Source organism: Lagopus leucura, unplaced genomic scaffold (genome assembly GCF_019238085.1).
Source record: "Lagopus leucura isolate 7727_CA_CO unplaced genomic scaffold, USGS_WTPT01 Super-Scaffold_100048, whole genome shotgun sequence".
In the NCBI taxonomy this organism is placed as follows: Eukaryota; Metazoa; Chordata; class Aves; order Galliformes; family Phasianidae; genus Lagopus; species Lagopus leucura.
The window spans coordinates 42,063-65,481 of NW_024962294.1; the positions used below are offsets into that span (position 1 = coordinate 42,063).

General features: G+C 62.1%; 1 protein-coding gene across 7 annotated transcripts in view; it reads right to left on the reverse strand.

Annotated features, from left to right (window-relative positions):
- Positions 1-23,419, reverse strand: part of LOC122187500 (microtubule-actin cross-linking factor 1-like) — a 74,558-nt gene that overhangs the window by 39,434 nt on the left and 11,705 nt on the right. For 6 of the 7 annotated variants that reach the window (XM_042885047.1, XM_042885046.1, XM_042885049.1 and 3 more), the window contains exons 2-12: positions 11,309-11,370; positions 10,174-10,263; positions 8,235-8,312; positions 7,206-7,298; positions 1,633-1,799; positions 1,264-1,376; positions 1,073-1,179; positions 795-914; positions 615-710; positions 240-367; positions 57-150 (exon numbers count right to left, since the gene is read on the reverse strand). In XM_042885047.1, coding sequence (XP_042740981.1) covers positions 57-150; positions 240-367; positions 615-710; positions 795-914; positions 1,073-1,179; positions 1,264-1,376; positions 1,633-1,799; positions 7,206-7,298; positions 8,235-8,312; positions 10,174-10,263; positions 11,309-11,370 — 1,148 coding nt within the window. Of the gene's footprint in view, positions 1-56; positions 151-239; positions 368-614; positions 711-794; positions 915-1,072; positions 1,180-1,263; positions 1,377-1,632; positions 1,800-7,205; positions 7,299-8,234; positions 8,313-9,277; positions 9,383-10,173; positions 10,264-11,308; positions 11,371-23,419 lie in introns of all 7 variants that reach the window. The other variant, XM_042885048.1, reaches the window with a different exon arrangement.

Below are 23,419 nucleotides of genomic sequence, written 5' to 3' on the forward strand. Positions count from 1 at the left end.
TGGGCATGAAAGAAGAGTCAGAAGAAGGGGAAATAACAATGTCAGCCCCCACTCACAGCTTGCAGTGTGTTCTTTGCAAGTGTGAGTTTTTCTTCACAGCTCAGAGCGCCATTCTGGATTTTGTTGGCGATTTGTAGCAGCAGTTCCAGCCTGAGGAGATGGACGGGAGAAAATGAGGAAGGCACTGGGTCACCCGTTGGGCACAGGGGTGTCCCTGCAGGGCACAGAGGGTCACCAACCTTTCCACCGCCGGCCGCAGGAGCTTCTCACGCTCCAGCATCTCGATGATCAGCTTGCCCCACTCCTCCTCCACGTCGTTGGGGTGATACCCCTGCGGCAATTTGATGCGTCCAAACTCAATCCACACCTGCAGAAAACACCGACAGAATGGCAACCCACACCTCCCCAAGCTGGCCAAACTGCAGCAAGGAAGGCGGGGCTGTGAGGCAATGTCTGTCTCCGCTCCCGAGAGCTCTTTGCTAAATTATTTGCCCCGAGGGTTGTTTCCACTTCTCCATTCCAAAATAAATCTGGGGTGAGCACACCATAGTCTCGCTAAAAGCACGCACTCCCACCTGCAAGCCTCTGCACAGCTTACCTTTAACAAACCTTACCTCTAACAGCTTGTAGAGCTCCTCTATCCTTCCCTTCTCCTGCTCTCTCGCTGGGATTTCAGTTTCTTTGAAGTGTATGTATTGGTTATAAAGTGCCTGTGATGAGAAAGGCTGCATCAGAAACCACCCTGGGGAACAGCACCACGCAGCACTGTGTGCAAGGACCACTCCAGGACCCACCTTCAGCTCTACAGGGTTCTGGGGGAAGGATTTATCCGACATGAGTATCGTGTGCTGCTTGATCCAGGAGATGAGGGACTCCAGGCGGGTCTGGTACTCCAGCCACCTCGAGTCCACCTCCTGCGGGGGAGAACACGCTGCAGTCAGCACTGCCACATCCCCGCATCCCTCTGAACCTGGGGAAGCTCCTTCCTCCCGCAAGCTGCTCCCAGCCTGTAAGGGCTGAAGGAAGACCTCCGGGCCCCTCCCAAGTCTGGGTGCTGAGCCGCATCGCTTACGATGGCACTGATCCCTTCTCCTCCCTCAGGGACTTTGGGAAAGGCATCGTAGATTGAAGACACGTAAGTTATCACCGACTTCTCGTCCGGAGATGGAACGTCCACATCTGCAGAGGGGGAGCAGAAGCTGTGAGGGATCAGAGGAGACACCGCGCTCAGCTCTGCCCCACGCTGCCCTCAGCAGCTCTCACCTTCAGCATCCAGCAGCCGCGTCACCCCCAGCCGCTCCGCGATCTCGAAGGCCTGCTCCAAGTTCTCCCGGTTACTCTGGATCTGCACCCGCTCCATGTCCACCAGATCCGGCCTGCGAGGCACGTGTCAGAGCCCTGACACCAGGGCACAGCATCCCAACCTCGTTAAACCCCCCCCCCACCCGCAGCCTGACGCCTCCATCGCTTTTTCTGAGCATCGGCTCGGCTCCTTGGCACAGATGGTTCCAAGGGAAAAGAGACCCTGAAAACCTCACCCACATCCCGAGCAACTGCATCCCACCACCAAACACAGAGGTGGGCAAGGACCCCCGGGAAGCCCCCAGCCACCCACCAACAATTCTCACCCACCTGTATCTGTGGATGAGCGCATTGAACATCTTCCCATCGCTCCAACACGAAGAGAAGTTGGTGCACTTCACCCCGATGTAACCCGCTGTCACTTTCTGTGTCCATAGCAGCAGTTTCTCCTTGGCTGACATGTCCCCTGACTCCCCACTGATGTAGATGTCAGAGATCTGCAAGCAGGAGCAGACCAGGGGGTGACGCAGGGAAGGCTCCACCAGGACGCTCAGCTCCTGCAGCAGGGCTGGCAGCCCCCAGCAGAGCAGGAGGAATCTCCTGGCGGCTGCAAGGGAGGAGGGATGCTCAGATGGTGAGCGCAGGGACACTGCTGCGTGCGGCGTGGTTTGGGCAGAGCACAGCTCCAGGTGCAGTGCCACCGAGCTCAGCAGTGCCACTCCGCGGGGCAGAGCAGTGCCCAGAGGTGCTGCTCAGTGACAATCGGAGCAGAGGTGGCCCATGCCATCACAGCCAGCACAGCTCGGAGCAGGGCCACCAGCTGGCAGGATGGGACTGCCACATCCCAGCTCCCCCTCAACCATGCCCAGTGCAGGTGGCAGTGCCACCACAGCCCTGCAGCAGGGACCGACTGCCACCAATGCCTTTCCATAAGAGCACAGCACCGGCTGCGGATCCCAGGTTTGCACGTGACAACACGCACGTGTCTCCATGCCAGACTATTTCTGATTGACACGGCTTGCTCCCCACCCATCCTCCCAGTTCCCCAATTAGCACAATTACCTCGCCTTAATGATGGGGCAGACAAAGAGGAGGGTGTGAACTGTGCATACTTTCTGGGTGCTGGCAGAACACAACCCAGCCTCTTCCCGAGCGTTCCTCCTCCCAGCAATGCTGGGATCATCAGCACCAACCCCACCTGCTGCCCCTCCAAGTCCAGTTTGTCCCCAGAGCGCCCCATCACCGCATCCCCCAAGCCCTGGGCAGAAGGGATGGCAGGGCTCCCCCCCCCATGCCATTGGTATGCTGCAGCTCACCTCCCTCCAGCCTGATCCGCTGTCATGCACAGAACCGCTCTTTGTGCAGCCAGCGCCGCCGTTAACCCTTCCAGACCCAAAGGCTGTGGGGCCGAGGATGGTGATGCACTGGGTGGCTGCACAGCTCCCAGCATCGAAGGAACCCTCAGAAGCCCATGGAACCCCCGTGCAGGGGGCTGACCTGCCACACTGCCCAGCAGGGACACTCCTTGCTGCAGCCAGCCCCAGTAGTGCCTTCCTTTCCACCATCCCCACCTGCTGCGTCTCCCCACGAGCGCATCTGTGCAGCAGACCCTCCTGGGGGGGCCTGGAGAGGCGCAGGGTGCGGCACCGGCTCCACCCTCCTTTCTTCCTACATCAGTGTCAGGACTGAGATTTAGGGAGGCAAGAGGCAGCTGGTAACACCAGGCAGCTCCTCACGGGCCTTTCCTGCATCAGCCTCCACCAAGCAACTGGTGGCCATCGCAGTGGCACCGGCCCTAACACAGCACAGGCACGGGGCAAGCAGCCCAGCCTTCCCAGCACTGCTCATCCCATGGCTGTGAGCAGCTTGGTCAAACCCTTGCACGAATTCACTCTGCGAGCCACCTGCAACAGCAACAGCTCCAAAGCCAAGCACAGCATCACCTCCTCCTCGTGGAGACCTTTCTCAGAATGGGCAAATAGCCCACGCTCTCTCCCAGCAATGCTCTGCCATCTGTCACCTCTAACTGCCCCTTGGAGCAGCCCCAGACACTGTACTGACTAGCAGGGCTGCCCCAGCACGCCATCCCTGAGCACAGGGGTGGCCTCAGGTGGGTGAAATGCCCACGGAGCTCACCCTGCACTCAGCCCCACATCGGGCTGCCGCTTCCCTTCATCAGAGCACGGCACAAGAACAAATCCAGGGGACACATTTTGAGCCCCCCGACCACCACTCACCCCCTGGCACACAACACCATGGCAAATGCAATCACATCCAGAGCCCACACACCCGTGATCCCAAACCCACCAACCTCACTGAGAGCTGCTCCCCACCACGATGGGGTGCTCCTCACACGCGCCCACTTTCCTTTCCTGGGCTCCACATGAACAAGACCCCACAGAGACGCTCAAGGGGAAGAGGCTCCGCATCTCTGCCTGCCGCCTCCTACCCCATCTCAGGTTGTGCCTCGCAGCGCACAGCTCAGCACCACGCACAGTGCTGACCATTCCCAGCAGCCACAATCACTGGGGTTCTGCTGGACCGGGTTCCCCCCCCCCACTCCAAACACGGGATGACGGCACACGCAGACACTGACCGTTCCTCCGGCCGGCCCAGAGCTGCCCAGCAGAGCCCGGCGCTGCGCGCTGCGCACACCTTCGGCAGGAGGAGCCGCAGTCCCGCCAGCTCCGGAGCTCCCGGCCCGCTCACTGCCGTACCCCGAGGAGCAGCGGGCGGTGCCACCAGAGGAGGACCCGCTGTGGGACACCGGCAGCCCGTGCGCGTCGCCCTGCCTGGCACCAGGTGACGGCAGCACCTTCCCGACACCAGGGGACTTCCCGACACCAGGATTTTCCATCTGCTCCACCATGGGGGACGGCGTAGACAGTTCAGAAACGGTGCCCGGCTCCGCAGTGGAGGTCCATGCAGCACCGGAGCTCGGCTCCCCGCTGCCCCCTCTCCCCCACATCCCCGGTGCGCCGCTGTCTGCCGGTTCCCAGCTCCGCGCCGGCTGCTCTCCGCACTCAGGGCTGGCTGGGGACCCCTCGGTGCGGTGCTTCCAGAGCCCATCGGGGCCGCGTGGCAGCGGCAGCAGCACAGCCCTGGTGCTGCCCGTACCGCCGCGCTGCAGCCGGACCAGGCGGCTCACGGCCCGCTCGCAGCCCTGCTCGGCAGGGTTCTCCAGCAGGCGGGCGATGACGGTCGTGCCCTCCTGAGGGGAATCCCCCGCCGTCTGCGCTCCCCTCGGCTCCAGCACCAGGTGCGCTTTCTGCAGCTCCCCCTGGAACCTCTCCTTCACCTGCACGATGCGCCCGGGATCCCCTCCTGAGTTCCGGCTCCCGTCGGGCTCCTCGTGCTGCGGTGCCGCCTCCAACTTCGGATCCTCATCCACCCCGGGCACCGCCGCGGCCGGCAGCTCCTCCTGCGGGGCCGCCGCCGCCGCCGGCACCGCTCTCTTCTTCCCCCTCCTCCTCCGTTTGAAGCGAACCCTTTTTTTGGGGGGCAGCGGAGCCGGCCCGGCAGCTTTTTCTTTCGGCTCTTTAACGCAGCCCAGAGAATTCCCCATCTCCTCGGCGCCGAAAGCGCCGGGAACGCCGCCACCACTGCCGCCGCCGCTCTGCTCTCCGGCTCCCGAAGAAATCCCAGTGTCAGCTTCATGGGCTCAGCGCACGTTTCGCACCGCGCAGCGCCGCGGGCGGCCCCCGGCATCCCCGCACGCCCGCCTGCTGCCGCCAGCCATCTTACAGCCCGAGCTGCAGCGAGACACATTCAAAGCATCTCACTGCAGTTCAGAAATCACTTGACCTAAAAGCAGACGGAGAGCGGATTGGCTGCGGCTTTCTCTCTCCAAATATGAGGTAATTGGAGCACTGCCCTCAGCCAACACAAACAGAGAGCAGGAACCAGACGGAGAGCAGCGAAAGGGGAGGGGAGGCTGGGAGGGGTAGGGAGGGAAAGAAAAGCCACAAGAAAATGGGAAGGTTGGGAAAGGTACATAAAGGAAGGGGTGGGAAGGAGATGGGAAAAAAGCAGGGAGGAGTCAGAGCCGCTCTGCACGCACACGGATGGGGATAGGCACGGGGATGCAGAATGCTGCCGGCTCCCACGGGGCGCTCCGGGAAGGCTGCTCTCACCGTGCCCCCCGGCACTGAGATCCCCATAGCCCCAGCAGCCCACATCACGTGCACACCGCCGCCCAGAGGGACAGCGCTGGGGCAGCCCCACGGACACAGCAGCTTTTGGGATCAGCAGGAGACGACAGCAGCCCCCGCCCTAGAGAGCACTGCAGACCCTGCTGGGCTCAGCCCCACGTCCTGCAGCGGGCACTGCTCTGCTGCAAGGAGCACACGACACCCACAGCACAGGGGACCACGTGCCAGCAGCAGGGATGAGACAGCAAATAAGCAGAAGATAAAGATGGAGGGACAAAGCCCAACCACAGCCACCTCCCAAGTCACCCCTCTGTGACAAGGGACCCATGGACACCACCAGCCCCAGAAATGGGGCAGCACCGACCCGGATCACAGCACCCAGCGCTGCCATCATCCCACCCAGCACCGCTCTGCTCGCAGTCGGAGCCGCCGGCTGCAGCACCAGGATACGGGAGATTAAGAGGCTCACAATGGAGCTACAGCCCAGAGAAAATCCCACTGGCGCAGGGAGGACGTGCGCAGGCTCAGGGCTGCCTGCCTGCAGTGGGGCGAGGGGAGCTTGGGCAGCTCCCAGCACCCCCAGCAGATGGGACTGGGCCTCATCAGGGCTACAGCCCCGCTCGACCCCAGGGTCACCACACCACAGCACTCCACTGCGAGCTCACACCCTATTTGAAACCCCCCAAAAGACCCTCCCTGGTAACACAGCACAGTCACGGCCACACGGCCACTCCGGCACAGGGCATGCAGGTGGCTCCAGACAAGCAGGAGCACCCAGGGGCGTCCTCACATTGTCCTCATTCCTCCCCATTGGCAGGGGTGCTGTCATCCCCTAGAAATGCCATCGGAAAGGGCACTGGACAGCAGCCATGTCCTGGGAAAACAGCAGCCCTGGCCCCGTCCACAGCCAGAAATGCCTTCACCCCGAAAGCCGTCACGTTTTTGGAAGGAACCAACAGCCCCACTGTGCAGCCAAGGCAGCAGCTCCCCAGGGGCTGCACTCAGCCTCTGGAAATGAAAAGCTTCCTTAAGGGGCCTCAAACCAGCGCTCGTCTCACATGGAAAATGCCATTGAGGACACGTCAGGGAACCGGGGACGGCCTTTGGGCTGCAGCCACCAGCTCACGGCTGCCACCACCTCCAGGCCTGGCTCTGCTCCTCGGGCACTGCAGGACCCCAAGGCGCCCACCCCTGAACACCAGGGTTGACCCTTCCCAGCTGAGCGCTGTTCTCAACATCCTGGCACATCAATGGGGCCACATGTCACCTCCCTAAGGGTACCAAAGCTACCTCTGCACAACCCGAGGTGATCAAAGACCCAAGAGTCTGTTTTGCATCTGTAGCAGCCAGCTGCTGTAACAGCACCGCTGCCTGGGTCAGACAGCATTGCATCCCAACCCACTCAGCCCACGTGTGCCATCCTAATGAGCCGCGCTGACAGCATCCATCCCACCCCCACCACCCACCCCACGCTTGCTCTCCTCCAGAGGATTCATCTGAGCAAACCACTGCCAACCACCATGGTGCCAAGCCGAGGCCACAGCACACAGCCCATCATCGACAATTTAATTACGTAAATGATGAGACAAGGGAGTCGTTATTCTCCAGCACCAGTCTCCATGGCACTGCCATGCACGTGAACCCCCGCCCGCCCGGCGCTCCGGCATCACCCCGGAACGTGTGTGCATAGACTGAGACCAGAGTGCTGGGAGCAGCCCACACCCCGCAAGGAAGGAAGGGTTTGCTGCCTACCTGGAAGTGGAGGATGATGGTCCATATGAGCCCCAGGGTGAGCTTGGGATTTCCATCTGTAATGTCATCGTTGCGAATGTTCACCAGTTTCACCTGGCAAAGAAGCAAACAGTCAGAACTCCCCACCGCCACGGGACCCAACCCCCAGCACGGCACATCCAGACGGCCAGCCCTGTGCCCCAGGTGCTGGGGCTGCGGCTCCAGGGCTTCCGCAGCACTTAACTGCCCTATTGCAGTCTGTGGGAGAAGTGCCCTGTCCCCAGAGCCCCAAGCGCTGATGCATAATTTAACAGCTACAGACCACGGACCATGGTCAAAGGAGGACAGCCGAGCTTTATTAACTCCCTGGTGGGTTCAGAACCAAGCTGTGCTCATTGTCCTCCCCAACAAAGGTGGATAACCAGCAGCCACCAGGTCTGTGCCCTGGCAGGTGCAGCTCAGAGCTGCTTCCTCACGGCTGCTTTGCTCTCAGGGCTCTGCAGCAGCAATGCCAGGAGAGCACTGAGCACCAGGCATGCATCGAGCCAGATCCATGGGGGGGTGCTGCCCCCAGCAAACCCCACCACTAGGCCAGCAGCATGGAGGAAAGAGCTGCTCTATCTGGGGGGAGAAACTGCCTGCAGCCGCCAGCAAAATGAGGGACTGATGGAGGAAGGGGGGCTGCTCCCTGGGGCAGGGCACGTGTGCAAATTTATTCCATGCCCTCAAGCAGCAAAGAGAAAAACCTCTGCCCTGGAACAAACTGGTGCAGTTCAGCAGTGGGTGCGTGGCTGGAGGGACAGGCAGAGCTGGGCAGCACCCAACAGAGGGGGCAGCTGCTGCGACCCAGCAACGTCTGCACAACAGCAGCACCACATCTCCTCAGTTTGAAACCATTTATTCGCACCATTACAGACAGTTCTGTGCCTCTGGGATGCGCACCCAGTGTTGCTACAGCCAGGAGAGGGAGCACAAAGCGCCCAGGGCTGCTGCTGCCAGAGCTGAAACCCGACCACAACCCCCCACCCCCCCCCACCCGTGCAGCCTTACCTGCCTCTGCTTCAGGAAATCCAGCGCTATCTGCACATTCTGCAGTCTGTGGAATCGCATCCGGCCCTTCTCACGGGGCTGCAAAAAAGGTGGGGGCTGCAGGGCTGCCTGGTGGGGATGCAGCGCCCGCGCCGCACTGCACTGCACGCCCCGCATGCTGCCTGCAACCCGCCGTGCCCCATGCACACAAAGCACTCTGTGCTCTTTCCTCATTCTGGAGCTGAATAAAGTTGTGGCCACGTGAAATCCCACTGAAAGAAGGAAAAGCCCCCACGGCAAACAGAGCTGGGAAGGCCCCGAGAGACGCTCTGCCAGGGATGTGCTCTGTGCCACTCCGCACCCCAGAAAGTCCCTGCAGTGAGGCTCCAAGCTGCTCCCAGCATCGGGCACGACCAGCTCAGCCCCAGGGGTTTTGTAGCAGGGATCAACTGCTAGTCCCTAACTGACTGCCCGAGGCGAGGTGTGGGCACAGCTCCTCCCATGCAGGAGCCACAGTGCTCTGCCTGAACCCCCAGGAGCAGTGAGGTGCCCCAGCAGAGGAGTGCTGGCCAAGGATGGAGCTGCAGGGCCAGAGCCAGCACTGCAGGAGGAACAGCTCGGGGGGGGGGGGCTGCACCCACAGCTCCCACAGACATTGTGCAAGGAGCACAGGGCTGGGAAATCAATCTTCTTAGCCAAGGGGGGTGGGAGTCTGTCTGTACACCGCAGGCATGGTTGGGCCCCGTTAGGTTCCACTCTCATCTCATTCACATGCATGGGGCCATCCGGCCCCACTGCCACCCAGTGCCCGTGCGTGCCATGCAGTGGGGTTAGCAGACAGCACTCCAGGCTGAGCAGGGACCCAGGTGGGGTCCGTGGGAGCGTGCAGAGCCCATTCCAGCCCCGCGCGCAAGCAGACAGCCCAGGCAGCGCTCTGCTCCTCCCCCGCCAGCATCAGGGATGCACGGAACACCCCAGTGGCGAGGGGCAGCTCGGCGCCTGGCAGCACTGCGCTGGGCCGTCTGCTGGCACTGCGGTGCCGGCTCTAGGCAGGCTCGACCTACTTCTTCATCATCATCTTCCTCCTCCTCCCGCTCCTCGCTGCTGGCACGGCACCAGGCCGGCGCTTTCACCAGGCGGAGGCTCCTCTGAGCTGGCGGCTCTATTTGCTAACGGGCACCGATGGGGGGACACACACAGGGAGACAGAATGGAAACCAAAATGCAACACCCAGAGAAAGGAAAACCCAACGGAAAGGGACGCCCCGCAGGGTCCTCACTGCCCCTCCTGGACACCGCCGGCCCCAGGGCTCGAGGAGGATGTAAGGGATGGGACACAGAGCAACCCCCTCCTGCAGCTCTGAAGCCAAAAGGAAGAGGAAGGCCGCCTGGGTCTCGGAGCTTCATTTGGCCCACAGCAGCTCATGGGCTTCTCAGGAAAGTGATGGAGCGAGTGAAAGAACTCTGCCCGGATCCTAATTTAGGGAACGCTGCAGCAGTTCCTGCTGCGCTACGCTGTTGCTCCACTACATCTCAGTAGTGTGACAGTCTGCAAAGGAGGAGGAGGACAGAGGGGGTTCTGTGATGCTTGAGATGTGAGAAGAGAGCTCTGCACGCCAGCTCCGGGGCACGGATCAGCTGAGGGGCTGGGCTGAACCGAGCACACGTCACAGGAATAACTCCTGCCAAAGCCACTGCCTTCCAGCAACTTCAATACAAAGCAGAGTCTGGGGAAGGAGGGCAGAGATCCCCCTCAGAGACAGGGCTCTGCGCAGGGCACCCCACACTGATGGCCTTGGCGGTATCCGGGAAAGCAGGAGGAGGAGAGCGGGGTTGAAAGAAAAATGAACAAAACGACAACCAAGGAAACTGATGCATGTTTGGAAACAAAAGTATGGCATAAGGAATGGCTGTGAAGGCACTGGAGGAGGGGAAGGCGGGGGGTACAGCACTGCACTCACCAGCTTCACGCCCGACAGCACCTCCAGCAGCGAGACGAGGTTGTGGCCGTCCCTCAGGTCCTCATAGAGGTCATTGATGTGCTTGCGCACCTGGAGGGGGGGGAAGGGGACACTGGGAGTTTGCAAGCAGAACGCTCCCCAGTGTGTGCATTTAAAATGGTTATTCCAAGAGGTTATTTCCACTACAGAAAGCAGCCTCCAGCTTCCAAAACAACCCAGCAGACGAGGCTGCCTTCCTCAGATGCACCAGCAGGCCCCCGTTAACCCACCCCTCCCCCAGGACATCCCATAATGCAGCACACAGAGCTGCAGCTGAGCCAACTGCACTGCCCAACATCTCCTAAAACACCACATGGCCCCACTGATGAGCAGAGAAGATTCCTCCTGTGTGCACCAGCACAAAGCCCCCAAGCCTGCTCCCTCCCCCTAAACCCACCCCCTCACAAGCCCTGCCCTGCTGCATTACCCGGCCCCAGTTTTGTCCCCACAGCCCAAACCAAGTGGGCTCACTTCGCCTCCTCTGAGAGATGTAGCAGAGAGCTGAAAGGTTGACACAGATGTTTGCAGAACTGCTCGTAAAGCACCACCGTGGTGCTCCTAATACCCAAAGCTCTTTTCTTCCTTTTGCAAAAGGAGAATTCATTTAAAAATTACTTGGCAGTTACACAAGACAAGCACCTCGTGGTGCAACATTCATCCCAGCACATCTGCACCTACCAGAGGAAGGCCTGGATGACACAAAACATAACCAAGAGCTGTGGGCCAGCAGCACTCTGGTGGCAGTGGGGTGCTGCATATTGGCACACTGCATGCAATGGTGCAGCATGCAATGGTGTTGCATATTGGGGTGCTGCATGCTGCACACACCATGAGCTCCAGCAAGGCCTGGGTACACAGGAGGTGGAAGTTGCCATCAGGGCTGCACTGCGATGTCACAGTGCCCTCCAAAGGCACCAGCACGATTCCAGTGCAACCATTTCTGCTCAGAGTATGAACACGTTTTATACCTCAGCACCAATGCAAAAGCTCCCAGATTGTAAAGCAGGCTTTTATCTGCCTGTCCTGAGCTGGAACGGGAAGGCAGACAGACAGACAGACACTGAACCTGCCTGGAAACAGAACAGGCAGCTCTTACCTTCATCAAGTGTTTATTGACCCATTTAGTGAAGGTTTTCTTTTGGACTCTGTCCCGTTCATCTGTGAAAAGAAAACAAAGGCAGCTCTGGGTCAGTGTTTTTCATGCACAAACTCAAATGAGGGGAAGAGACACAGAGGAGCTGCTGCTGGTGCCAGAGCTGCTGGCCAAATCCTGCTGCCGTATGGGAACAGGGGCTGCTCACCCTGGGTCCGTGGGATGGGACTGCGCTGGGAGCCAGAGCCTGGCTGTGCACAGGCACAGAGCAGGGCAGGGGAAGCTTATTGCCAGCTTATTCTTCCATGTATTTTTGGTTCATTGGATTGCTGGGACTTAGGGCTTATTTCCATTGCACAGCTCAGCCCCAGCCGGGCAGGGGACGCACAGCACTGCCCTCAGGGTCCCACACGGGGTGGGCTGAGGTGCCCCAAGCCCTACATCCAGGCAGCAGGGCTCCTCCTGGGGGGGGTGGGAGCTTTGAGCCAACACCGCCCAGCAGCAGGGAGCTCTGTCCTGTTGTGCTGGGGGACAAAACCACACGAGAAACAAAGCAAAGGAGGAAAAAGGGCTCCGAATGGCGCTGTGCTGCCTGAGGGGCCACCTGGCAGCCCCCCCCCCAAGGACTGCTCGGCATAATCTCACAGCCAGCCCCGACCAAAGGGGATTGCCTGGTTTAAGGGCGTAATCTCAGAAGAGAGACAGCACCTGGTGTGGTGTGGAAAGGGCTGTGTGATGCCAGCTGAGAGATCCAAGGCATGGCAGCGTGGTTCCCCCACCCAACAGCGGCACTGACACACGCGGCACATCGCAGGACGGCCTCCACGCCTCACCTGCGCCCACAGCACGGCTCCGGGTGCCCCGAACGCCCCGCACACCGGGCTCAGCCTGGGCGCAATGTCCTACAACACGCAGCTGAGCCTCAGTGCCACCGCCTGGCACCGCTGCCCCCAGAAGGAAACCACACCGAGGGACCGCTCCTCTGCCCACCCCACAGCCGCGGTGCCACACCTTCCTGACCCCTCCGTTAATTTATCCAGGGGGGTGAGGTTTGCCCCCACTGCCAGCGCGACGCAGAGCCCACAAGCAGCGCCACGGGGCTGGGAGAGGCACTGACCCATGCAGCACATCCGGCACAGCACGCGCGCGCTCAGCCACCTCTCCTCCATGCACAGATGCTGAGCGTCCATCGCCCACGCTGGGTCCCGTGGGGCAGCCATTCCCTCTGCTGCGGAGTCGGGTGGGAAAGGGGCTCTGGGCGGCCCCTCCAGCCCCAGTGGGTGGCGGCGCGGGTGGGTAACGACTCAGCTGCAGCTCCTCCCTCTGCAGCACTTCCTACACCCGCTGTCCCCAGCCTGAGGCCCGGCAGTTCCTCCTCTGGGACATCGCCCAACGCCCCACGCGCACCATCGCCGCCCCACGCTTCCTGCAGTGCTGAGCCCCACAGCGGATGGGCGCTCCTCCGGGAACCGCAGCGCTGTGCCTCCGACGTCCCCAGGTCCTGCAGACACCTCTGCAGACTTCAGTTCACTGCAGCTTTCCGCAACGAGGCAGCGGGGCAGACGGGGCTGTTCCTCACCCAGGAAGCGAGCAGAAGTGGCTGCAGCGCCCGGCAGCACCACGCAGCCCTGGAGCTGGGCACAGCCCGGCAGGCACTGCGCTCGTTTCTCCCCCTCTTGTTTTCCAGTTAATTGCACTGGCTGTGCGGACGGGGCCAGGACGGACAATGCCAGGACGGACAAAGCCGGGCTTCTTTCCCTGCTCGCGCCTCCCCGCCAGCGCTCTTCTCCTCACCAGCGACGTCCCAGGTCTGAAGCGCTGGCGCTGGGTTCCGGCTGTGGGCTGCCGTCCTGCCCGGCATGCGGGGAGATAACGGGTGCCTCCTTTATCACCTCCTCTCTTCCTTTTCTTCTAAATATAATCCTGCTGCAGACCTTCAGGTCCCAGCCCCGGGGAAAGGCAGCAGTGTCCCTGCGCATGGCAAGGGCACGTGGGGAAGGGACACGTCACCGAGTGCTGCGCAGTGAGGTTGGGGTGGGCCGGGGGCTCCCGGGTGCTCTTCCTGCGCCCATCTTGCGCAGAAGCCGTGTTTTGCCCTTTTTGGCCCCGTTTCACCACCCCCAGAGGGCTGTGACTCTAACTGGGCTGTGCACACCCCATCGTCCCAGCTAATTATAATGCCCGGCTGCTGCTGGCTAACAATATTAAGGCCTCGCAAGCTTATCCCCACTGGATAATCTTTCCCAGACTCACCCCCATGCAACCTGTTGCAGCCCCCCCGCGCTTCCCGGTCTGTCCCTGCCCACCACTGACCCCCCGTCCCCATGGCTGCCGATGGCCGTGGCACAGCAGTGACAGTGGGGCTGCAATTGGTGACCTTGGACCATCACTCCCTGTGCAGCGAGCAGCATCGGCTGCCAACAGAGATCCTGCTGCCATCGGGCGCCCGAAATCCTTCATCACGCGCCTGTGCCAACACCGGCCGGTGCTTTTCAGCACATTGGATGCTTCAGAGCTGCACAGACGTGCCACGCTTCTGTGTTGCTGCGTTCCCAAAGCAGGTGAGGCTGCGAGGAGACCCAAACCCAGCGAGTCTGGGCACAGCCCCAGCACCACTGCGGAGCTGCACTCCGGGAATGGGAGAACCGCCCTGCCCCACATCTGCCCCACATCTGCTCTCTGGTGCCCAGAAACAGAGGCATCAGATATAATGGGGTGAAGCGATACAATGGGGTGAAAAGCGTGTCCAGCAGCACAGCCTGTCCCAGCACACACAGGTGAGGGGCAGTGGGGTCCCACGTGGGCTCCCTGCAGCTCTGCTCCAGCAGCAGCTCAGCCCTGCGCTGTGGCACAGAGCACAGCTTGCAGGGACGTCTCTGAGCCGCGCACGCCATGAAAGCCGCTCTGTGCACTGCAGCACCCGGCCGGACAGGGTGAAGGAGGGTTTTGTTCCATAGACACATTTGGAAACAAACTTGAAACTGTGAAGCAACTCACTTGCACTTCAAACTCCTTCAAAACATGAAAATAAAGGGGATGCGTTTTTTTAAACGTGGTTCTTCCAAGATGGGGAACATGCAGCAAACTGCCCGGAACGCGACGGATCCGAAACGTGCTGGCTGCCAATGTGAGCACTGACATAATCCGTCACGACAGCCGAGTTAATCGCACAGCAGCGTTGTGAAACGGGGAGAGGAGACGGCTGTGACTCAGCCCGAGAGGAACGCAGCACAGAGACCTGCAGTGCAGAACCGTCCCACAAACGATGGCACGGGACGCGGGGACACCCGGGAGCGGGGATGCAGCACAGCCGGGTTGGGCACAAAGTGGGTGCAGGATGAGCTCCAAGCTTGGGGGTGCTGGGTTGGAAGGGGTCTTAATGCCCACCGGGCCACAAGCCCTGACGCAGGTCGGGCTGGCAACAAGATTTATATCGGCCATGGAGGTTTGGGGGACAGGAAGCACCTGCCACAAGTGTAAGGGGGGAAAGGAGAGCAAGGAGAGCAGAAGGAGGGGAGGCCCTCGTGTTTTCTCATGGCCCCGGGGAGGGCTGGAGCCGCAGAAACCAGGAGGGGTGCGGGCAGGAGGCGGCCGGGACAGCGAGGGCACCGCTCAGCCCTCGTGAGCCCTGCGAGGAGCCGCGCCGGGAGCGCAGCAGTCCCTATTTTGGGAAACTGAGGCCGGGTGAGCGAGCAGCGAGCTGCTCTGCGGCACCGAGCGCCCGCCTGACGTCAGCAGAACGCAACCACGTGCGGGGTTCGCACCGACACAAAAAGCGGCGCCGGACCCCCCGCCCCGATGCCCCCCGGGGGCACCGCGCAGCCCCCGCGGCCCCACCGCTCCTCCGGGCCCCGCCGCCCCTACCTGCCCCGCTGCGGCTCCGCCAGTACAGCACGCCGGCGATGCCCAGGACGTGGCTCAGCACGAAGGCGGCGGGCGGCAGATAGGAGCCCTCCGGCAGCGGCATCGCGCATTACAGCCCGCCCGGCGCTGCCCGCGCGGCTCCCGCCTTCCTTCCGCCTTCCTTCCGCCCCAGCACGAGCCCGGCATCGCCGGCACTGCGGGCCGACGGAGGCAGAGCTGCAGGACGTCCTCCCGGGCACGGCACGGCACGGCACGGCACGGCGGCACGGGGCGGTGCGGAGCTCAGAACGGGGGCAGAGTTGAAGCGGAGCTCCGGGCCGACGCCAACATCTTCCCCGCGCGGTCAAACTTTGGCCCCCCCTCCTCCTTCCATGGGAGAAACGTCATCTCCCGGATTTCCATTCCCGGCCCCGCCGGACGGCCGCGGCCCGGGAGCAGCAGCTGTGAGCGCGGGGCGGGGGGTGCGGGGCTGTGCGGGGCTGCGCGGGCTGGGCGCGGAGCTGAGCGGCAGCTCGGGGCGCCCGGCCGCAGGAAATCCCCCAGTGTCGGGGGACGGCGAGCCGAGCAGGGCTGAGGCTTTGTGCGTTCCTCCTCCGCTTTACAGGAAGAGCAACAAAAGCTGCGTGGCGTTTCCCTGCGCTCCCGGAGCCACTGCTCGATGCAGACGCAGCAGGGCAACAGGCGTGGAAGCGTGCATACAGCACGGCAACGCTTTCTTTTCCTGAAGCCCACGGGCTGTAGGAACGCGGGGCTTGAAGGAGGGCCACACTCACAGCAGGCACCCTCACAAAGTTTCCCTTTGCACCTCCTAATGCTGAAGCCCAAGCAGGTGATGATGCCCTGTTATCCTCGCAGCTGCCGCTGGGGCACCGGGTGGGTGATGCTGCACAGTCAATGAGCGGCCCCACCCGGCACATCTCAGCCCCACAGCGCACAGCCGTTGTGCTGTGGTTTTGCTTCTCACTGGGGCTGCAGAGCCCCAAATCCTGAGGTGAGTCAGAGCCACCAGCCCAGCCCTGCTGTGACCCCAGCACATGGGTGTGAGCTGTGCCCCAACGCCCTGCAGCCCCCAGCAACCAACCCCTCCCCAGCACTTTGCTCTGTGGGCACACGGAAAGTTGTTCTGAATTCGAAGCGGGGTTTGCCCTTGTGGCGGCTTCCAAGAAGTGCTGAGATGAGAGCGGGAAGCCCCGCACCCCACAAGCCGGAAAGCTGCGAAACCGCAACCCAACAGCCACCAGCCTGGAGAGCACCACCAGCAAAACGTGATGGACCCAAAAACACGGCAAGGTTTTGCAAAAGCGAGCACAGCGCGGCTCTCAAATGACACGGAGAAATCTCAGCCACAGCCACGTTCCTGCGGCGCTGTGGGCCGGCAGGAAGAGAAGCAGGCAGGGGCTGAGCGCTGTGGCAACGTGTCTGGCGGAGCTGTGGCCCAGCCCAACTTAAAAATATTCCAGCACAGCTCCCATCTGGAGCGATCTGCTTTCTGTTAAGGCAGGGGAAACGCAGCAGGAGTAATGACTGCCCAACAGTGCTCGCGCGGCCACCATAAATAGCAAAGGGGCAACGCACCCCACGGCAGGAGCTGCAGGAGCTGCAGGAGCTGCAGGAGCTGCTCTCCCCTTCCTGCTCGCCCTGTCCTGTGCCCCAGCAGAAGGCACTGAGCACTTTGTGTTAGGAAAAGAGAAGTTTGGGGGTGACAGCATCACACCTGTGGCAAAACCATCGCCAGATAAGGGCCTGCAGGAACTGCTTGGTGTCAGCAGCCATCAGATGCCCTCCCAGCAGAGGACTCAGAGCAGCCAACACCACGGCTCAGCACTGCCCAGCAGCTGTGCTCAGAGTGGGCATCGCCATGGGCCTACACGTCGGGGTCACTGCAGCCCTGCAGTTCAGCACTGTGTGCTTCTTTCCGCTCAATTTAACATCATTTCCCCCTTTGCTTTTAATGCTCCTTTTAATGGCACAAGCTGTTCCTCGAAGCTATTCCTTGCTGCTGCAGGAAGCAGACAGCGGCTGTCGCTCACTCGGTCAGAGGAGCGGATGGCTGCTGAGGGCTTTGGGGTGCCTCTGCGATGCTTCAGGGGCCAAGGAGCCCCCCCAAGCTCAGCGCCACATGATCAGGGCCCCGGCACAAGGCCACCCCCAGCCATGGAAACCGCCCCACACACAAACACCAGCAGCTAATTTTAGTTCCTTGCAAGGCGGCTTCTGCAGTTCTGACTGTCGCCTCGGCCCAAAAAGGAAACGGGGGGGGGGGGGGGGGGGGTGCGCATCTCCCAGCCCACCAGGAATCCGGGGCGGGGGGGACCGGCCCCACTCCATGCCAACGCCCCCATTCTTTGGGGTGCCCCGTGTGGCAGCTTGCAGCTCCATGGAATGACCAGAGCTCCAGCATCCCACAGCTCCTCACCAGCAGTCCCATCCCAGATATCTGCAAAGCGTTGCCAAAAGGCTGAAAATAAGGCGACCCCCTCCCTCCCCCACAGCCCACCCCACTCAAGGAGAAAAACGTTTTCCAGAGGGTCCCCTTCTAGGGATGGACTTGATGCTGAGCAGAGAGGGCACAAAGCCACGGCCCAGTCTGTGTAGCCAGAGCTGAGTCACAGCTGGTGGGGGCTGTGCATCTGCTCGGGGCTGAGCCCCCCCGTGCTGTGCGCCTTCCTGGTGAGTAATGCTGCACAGCATGCAGCGCTGCCGGCATCTCCTTATATGACTGAGGACGCTGCTGGCACAGCACCTCTGCATCCCGCAGCTCTCCAGCACCGCCCAGAGCCGCACCCCCAGCAATGGGACGAGAGATGCTGCGGGCACGATCCTCCACCCCTGGGGGCAGCGGACCCCCGAGAGGCACCCGAAGCCACACCGCCTTCAGCCGGGGCTCAAGTCCGGCAGCACGGCCCGGGCAGGCAGAGGTGGCAGCCAGGTGGCACTGTGGAAGCACTGAAGCGCTCAGACCCGGGCGCTGCTGGGGCTGCAGAGGGAGCAGAGCGAGTGCAAAATCTGCGGGCACCTGGGCAGCACCCACGGGCCGGGGTCCCAACGAGCCCCTCCTGCAGCCCGCGGGTTTCTGCACCCCAGCCGGCCAAGCCCATGGAAATGCGCTCCATCTCTTGCAGCGGGTAGCACTGCATGGGGCAGCGGCTGTGGGCGCCGCAGGAGCTCCTCGTGCCTGCCAGGGCACAGACGTGGGACTGCAGTGCAAGCACAGGCTTTCCTGCTGTGCTCACTTTTCCCTCTCTGATTTTTTTTTTTCATTTTTTTTTCCGCCTTTCTGGGAGTTCTGAGGGCAAATCTCGGTCATTTACAGCAGCGGCCCAGAACTGCCAGGGAGTGAAGGATTTTTGGACCGAGGAGCCGAGCCCCGCGGCCGGCTCCTGCTCAGTGCGGCAACGAGGAGCGCGCGGTGGCAGCTCCAAGCGGTGAACCGAAGGAGGAGCCGCCGTGCCCGCGCCGTGACCCACAGCTCCGCATCACATCTCCACACGCACACGAGGCACTCCGGAACGTAATCTGCTCAGCTCCGCATGACTGCACCCCTGCAGCCCCGGCAGCGCCGCGCGGCTCCGGAGCGGCTCGGCCGGGTTCCGGGGCTCCGGCAGGAGCTCGGCGCAGCGGCCTCAAGACGGTGTTAAACGCGGCCACAGACGCCGAGCGGCTGCAAGCACGGGCACGGCCCGGCGGGCGCAGAGCTCGCTCCACCCCGCCCTCGGCGCCGGAGCCATGGGAGAGGGAGCCCAGAACAAAGATGACGTTTCTTCTGATCTGGGCTGCTCAAAACAAGGCGGGACGGGCAGCCGCGGCTCCCGGCTCCTCCCGGCGCTGCCTCCGCTTTGAACGTCGCACCGCTACAGGTGAATCAGCGGCTGCTGCCTGTGCGGGCACAGCCTGCGCTCCGAACGTGCAGCGCTTCCTTCTCGTTTCCGTCAGCCTCACGTGGCCCCGCGCCGTGCCGAAGGACGGGGCTGAGAAACGCCTCAGGGCGAGCGGGAATCCCCCGGAGCGGCACCGCCCGCAGCCGGCAGCCCCGTGAGCTCCGGTGGGCGCCCGCAGCGCGAGGCCCCCGTGGGATGGGGAACGGCTTTAAACTTAAAGGGAGATGTGGGGGGAAATCCTTTCCCCAGAGGGCGGGGGGGTCGCTGGGCCGCCCCTCCCTGCAGCTGCCCGTGGCTGCGGATGGGCGCTGGGCAGCCCGTGCTGGGTGAACGGCCCCTGGGTCAGAACCGGCTGATCTTTAGGGCCCCTTCCAACCCACCGTTCCGTGATGTGACTCCACGAGCTGTGTGTGCAGCTAACAGAAGGCTTTCCTCGGCCCGGGGCTGCCCAGCACCAGGCCATGACCGCGTCCTCCAACCCACAGCCACACGGACGGAGCACCGCAAGTCAATGTTTAACCACGGCACAGGGCTCCACTCCGCCAAAGGTCAGCGGGACGCGGCAAGGCAGCGGCAGAGATAAGGGGGAAGCTTCCAGCGCCACCATCAGCAGCAAAATCTGAGCTCCAAGGAACTCGGAAAAGGAAGTGTTGATGATAAGAGCGAGATGTTCCCCTTTCCAGCAGACGTCTGGGCACCAAAGCCATAATCGCAGCTTAAAAAAAGACTTCCCTTCCCAACATGGGCTGCCGGGACAACAGCGCACAGGGAACGGCCGTGGCAGCGCAGGGCAGTGATGGAGGCACGGCTGAAGCAAACGTCGCTCCTGCTGGCGCTCATTCTGCAAAGCAAACAGCAGAGCTGGACTGCCACCTGCTCACGGCTTAATTATTCCCCAGGAGCGAGGCTCGCCATTAACCCTTGGGTTGGGGCCTCATGCCCAGGGCCCCACGGAGCTGAAATGACTCAGGAGTGGAACATTTTCCTCTGTATCCATGGAGAGCTGCGCCCAGCTTCCCGCAGCCCCTCACCCAGAGCAGGAACAGGAGCAGCCAGCACCACGCACAGCCTGGCCTGTCCTTTGTGGGTAGTTTTTGGTGTCCCAGATCCAGCAGCTTCCCACAAGGGCTGACAAGCTGCCAGCACCATGTCTCCACAGCCCAGAGCACAGCACACTCCCTTCCAGGGGACCCCAAAACAATGTGGGGAACGACCTCCAGAGACAGCTGTGACAGAGCCCAGCAGGGACAACACAGGCGGTGCAGGCTGGACGCACACAGAGCAGCACTCCGTGCAAACGGGTAGGGTGGCATCTCCTGCAGAACCAATCCGACTCAGCACAGCACAAAGCCAAGCACTGTGGCACAGGGGATGCTGGGGCCGGTCAGTCCCATCGCTCCTTCCTTCGCATTAACAACCTCCATCTGCCCGCCTCCTGCCAGCACCCCGGCAGACTGCTGGGGCTGTTGGCTTTCTGCTGACACAGAGCTTCGGGCATTATTTCATTGCTTCCCACTTCTGAGTGGCCTCCCCTGGTGTGTCATCGGGCGCTGGCAGCCGGCCGTGCCGCATGTGCTCACTGCACAGCACTGCGAATCCTGCGGGGCCTCCGAGCACAGCCGCATGCAGGAGATGGGTTTGGTGCTGGGCGAGGTGTGAGGACGGGGACAGGGTGTGCAGAGGGGAGCGGCGGCCTCCAGGAGCCATGCACAGCCGGCCCGGCCGCACGCCCACGGCACGCACGCGTTTGCCCGCCTTCCCAGAGGCCTGTGCCGACACGGCGAGGTGGCAGCGTTCCCAGCATGGGGGAGGACGAGGAAGCCGATGCCATCTCCGGGTCCCTCCCTTAGCCCTGCGGCCACGGGGACAGCACACCTCCGCGGAGCCGAGCCGCCGTCGGGTAAACAGCAGCTCCCAAATTCCCAGCACGCCCCACTGTCACCTCGGCATGAAAACAAGCCCACAGCGCAGCTCCGAACCGGCACTGCATGGCATCCTGCACTGCTGTGCTGCAGGGCTGGAGCTGTGCCCGGGATGGACAGACAGACAGCCCCAGTAGGACGGACAAACGCCGACACGACGCAGCCAGCCCCAGCAGAGCTCGGGGCCGCTCAAGGCCAAGCTCTGCACTTCCCACAGCAGCTTAGGAAGCAGGAAAGCCGGCGGGGGGGAGAGGCTGGCTGAGTCAAAACCCTTTTTCTGCCGGCTAACAAAAGGCCTGGTGTCTCTGCAAACAGCCTTGTTATTCTAACTCGAGCCGAAGGCCTCTTGGCAGCAGGGGAAATAGGAAAACGTTGGGCGAGTGGGATCTATCCACGCTTTGTCCGAGGCGTGCAGGCCAGCCGTGTGTTTACACAGGGCACGGCCCACGCACGGCCCCTCCGGCCCCACAGCCCTCCCAGCGACAGCCACGCGTCACAGCACAGAGAAGTGGGGAACTGCAGGCAGGAGGTCGGGTCACCACGTCACCCCAAACCACCAGGCTGCCCCGGGCACAGGGCCTGGAACTTGGGATATGGGGCGTGCAGAGCTCCATCTGAAAATCGAGGTCAAAGAGAGCCCAGCGACGGATTCTCTCGCTTTCCCCTATAAATAGAGGGCAGGCAGACAACCTCCAGCCCTGATCTCATTAGATCTCCCAACTAAGCAGCGTGAAACCTGATTAGCACCGAGGGGGTGGGTGGGCACACGGCGATGCCAGCACGGCGTGGCTGCACAGGACAGCCAGAGCCCCCGTCCCACTGAGCCGCCCACAGCAGAGCCCTGCTGTCCCGTGGAGCCGCAGGATGTTGTTGGAGCCGCTTCCCAGAGGAAGGCCAACAACCCGCGGTGCACGCGGGCAGGATGGGGACGAGCTCGGGGCGCATCCGCTCCGTGCGGCGCAGGCTGGGGCTGCACGCAGAAATGGCCCCACTGCAGCTGCTGTGCCAGATCCTCACCGGACCAGAGAGGAATTCAGGATTAGAGGAACAGCGGCGGGGGCCTGACACCTCTGTTCCCTGCTCTCCCACGGAGAAATTTAATCCCCGTTAAAGAATACGTGAAATAATGCAGTCGCTATCGTTTCTTGAGCGGCTCTGTTAAAGCACAGCACCGCAGGCAGCTGCCAGGTCCCATCGGCCCAGCCCCCCCCCCCCCGTGATGCTCTTAACAGGGCCGGTGGGACCCATCCGCAGCACGCAGCACCTGCGGCCCTCCGAGGTGCGGGTGGGAATGCCGTTTGCACCCAGGATGCCCTCAGCACCCCGGAGCAGCCCCAGCCCGCCCGGCCCCCGCCCTGAGTGCAGATGGCGGCCTGGATCTCTTATCAGAGCCGGCCACCTTGAGCCCGGGGAAGCCATCACATGATGGGACAAAAGCAAACGGCGACGGGGGGACAAGCCGCAGGCAGGGCTCACTCCATTTCCCACACCTCCCCTGGGCCGCCACGCTGCGCCCAAGAAACACTGAAACGCTCCTCTTTCACAGCAGAAACCCACCGGGTCGGCCTGAGCACCGCTTCCCAGGACAGCAGCAGTGCCCGGCGCTGGCATTCACAGGGACGGATGGGTGCAGCCCTTCCAGCTGCTGCTGGAGACTCCTTTCCACACTCCAGCGCCCGCCTGCCCTTCGACTTCGGGGTTTGAGCACAGCTGGGACGCATGGAGTGTATCAGAACTGCAGCCATAGCAGGTGACATCAACGGCCCAGGACATCACCATGCAAAGGCAGCCAGCAATAACCTGGCAGTTCAGCTCAGCTGCAGCACTGCTACACTGTGGGACCACAGTTCCCAGTGCCCGGTGTGCTGTGTGCGTGGGGTCGGGCACTGGCAGAAGCTCCAGCAGCAGAGACTGAAGGATGCAGAGCACTTCTGCTCCCTCACAGGCCACTGCGAGCGGCTCTGGCAGCAGCAGCCCTGCAGACAGAGGCCACGCACACGCCTGGGAGGCTGCAGGGACAAACAGAGGTCCACGCGAGGATGCTTTGCCACAGGGAAAATCTGAGCTCGGCTCCCTCAGGGAAAGCACGTGGCAATGACAAGGTCAGATGCAGCGGGGAGATTAGCCTGAGTGCACAGAGAAGGCCAAAAAGATGCTGGATTTTATCTGGCTTCCAAGTAAACAACAAACTTCTGAGAAAGTGAAACCGGCTGCCGTCACACCACCATGGATAAAATTAACCCAGCAATAAATTTGTAATCAAATGGGCTTCCTGAGCCGAGCCCAGGGCTCTCGTCACCTTGGGGCCGTGACAGTCTGCTGCCCCAGGAAACCCGAGACAGGAAGCTTCCAGGGACGACCTACATTATCTCCTCCGCTCCCAAAACGACCCACGGCCCCACAGCAGCTGAGGAGAACCCCACTGCCCTCCCATCCAGCACCCTAAACCC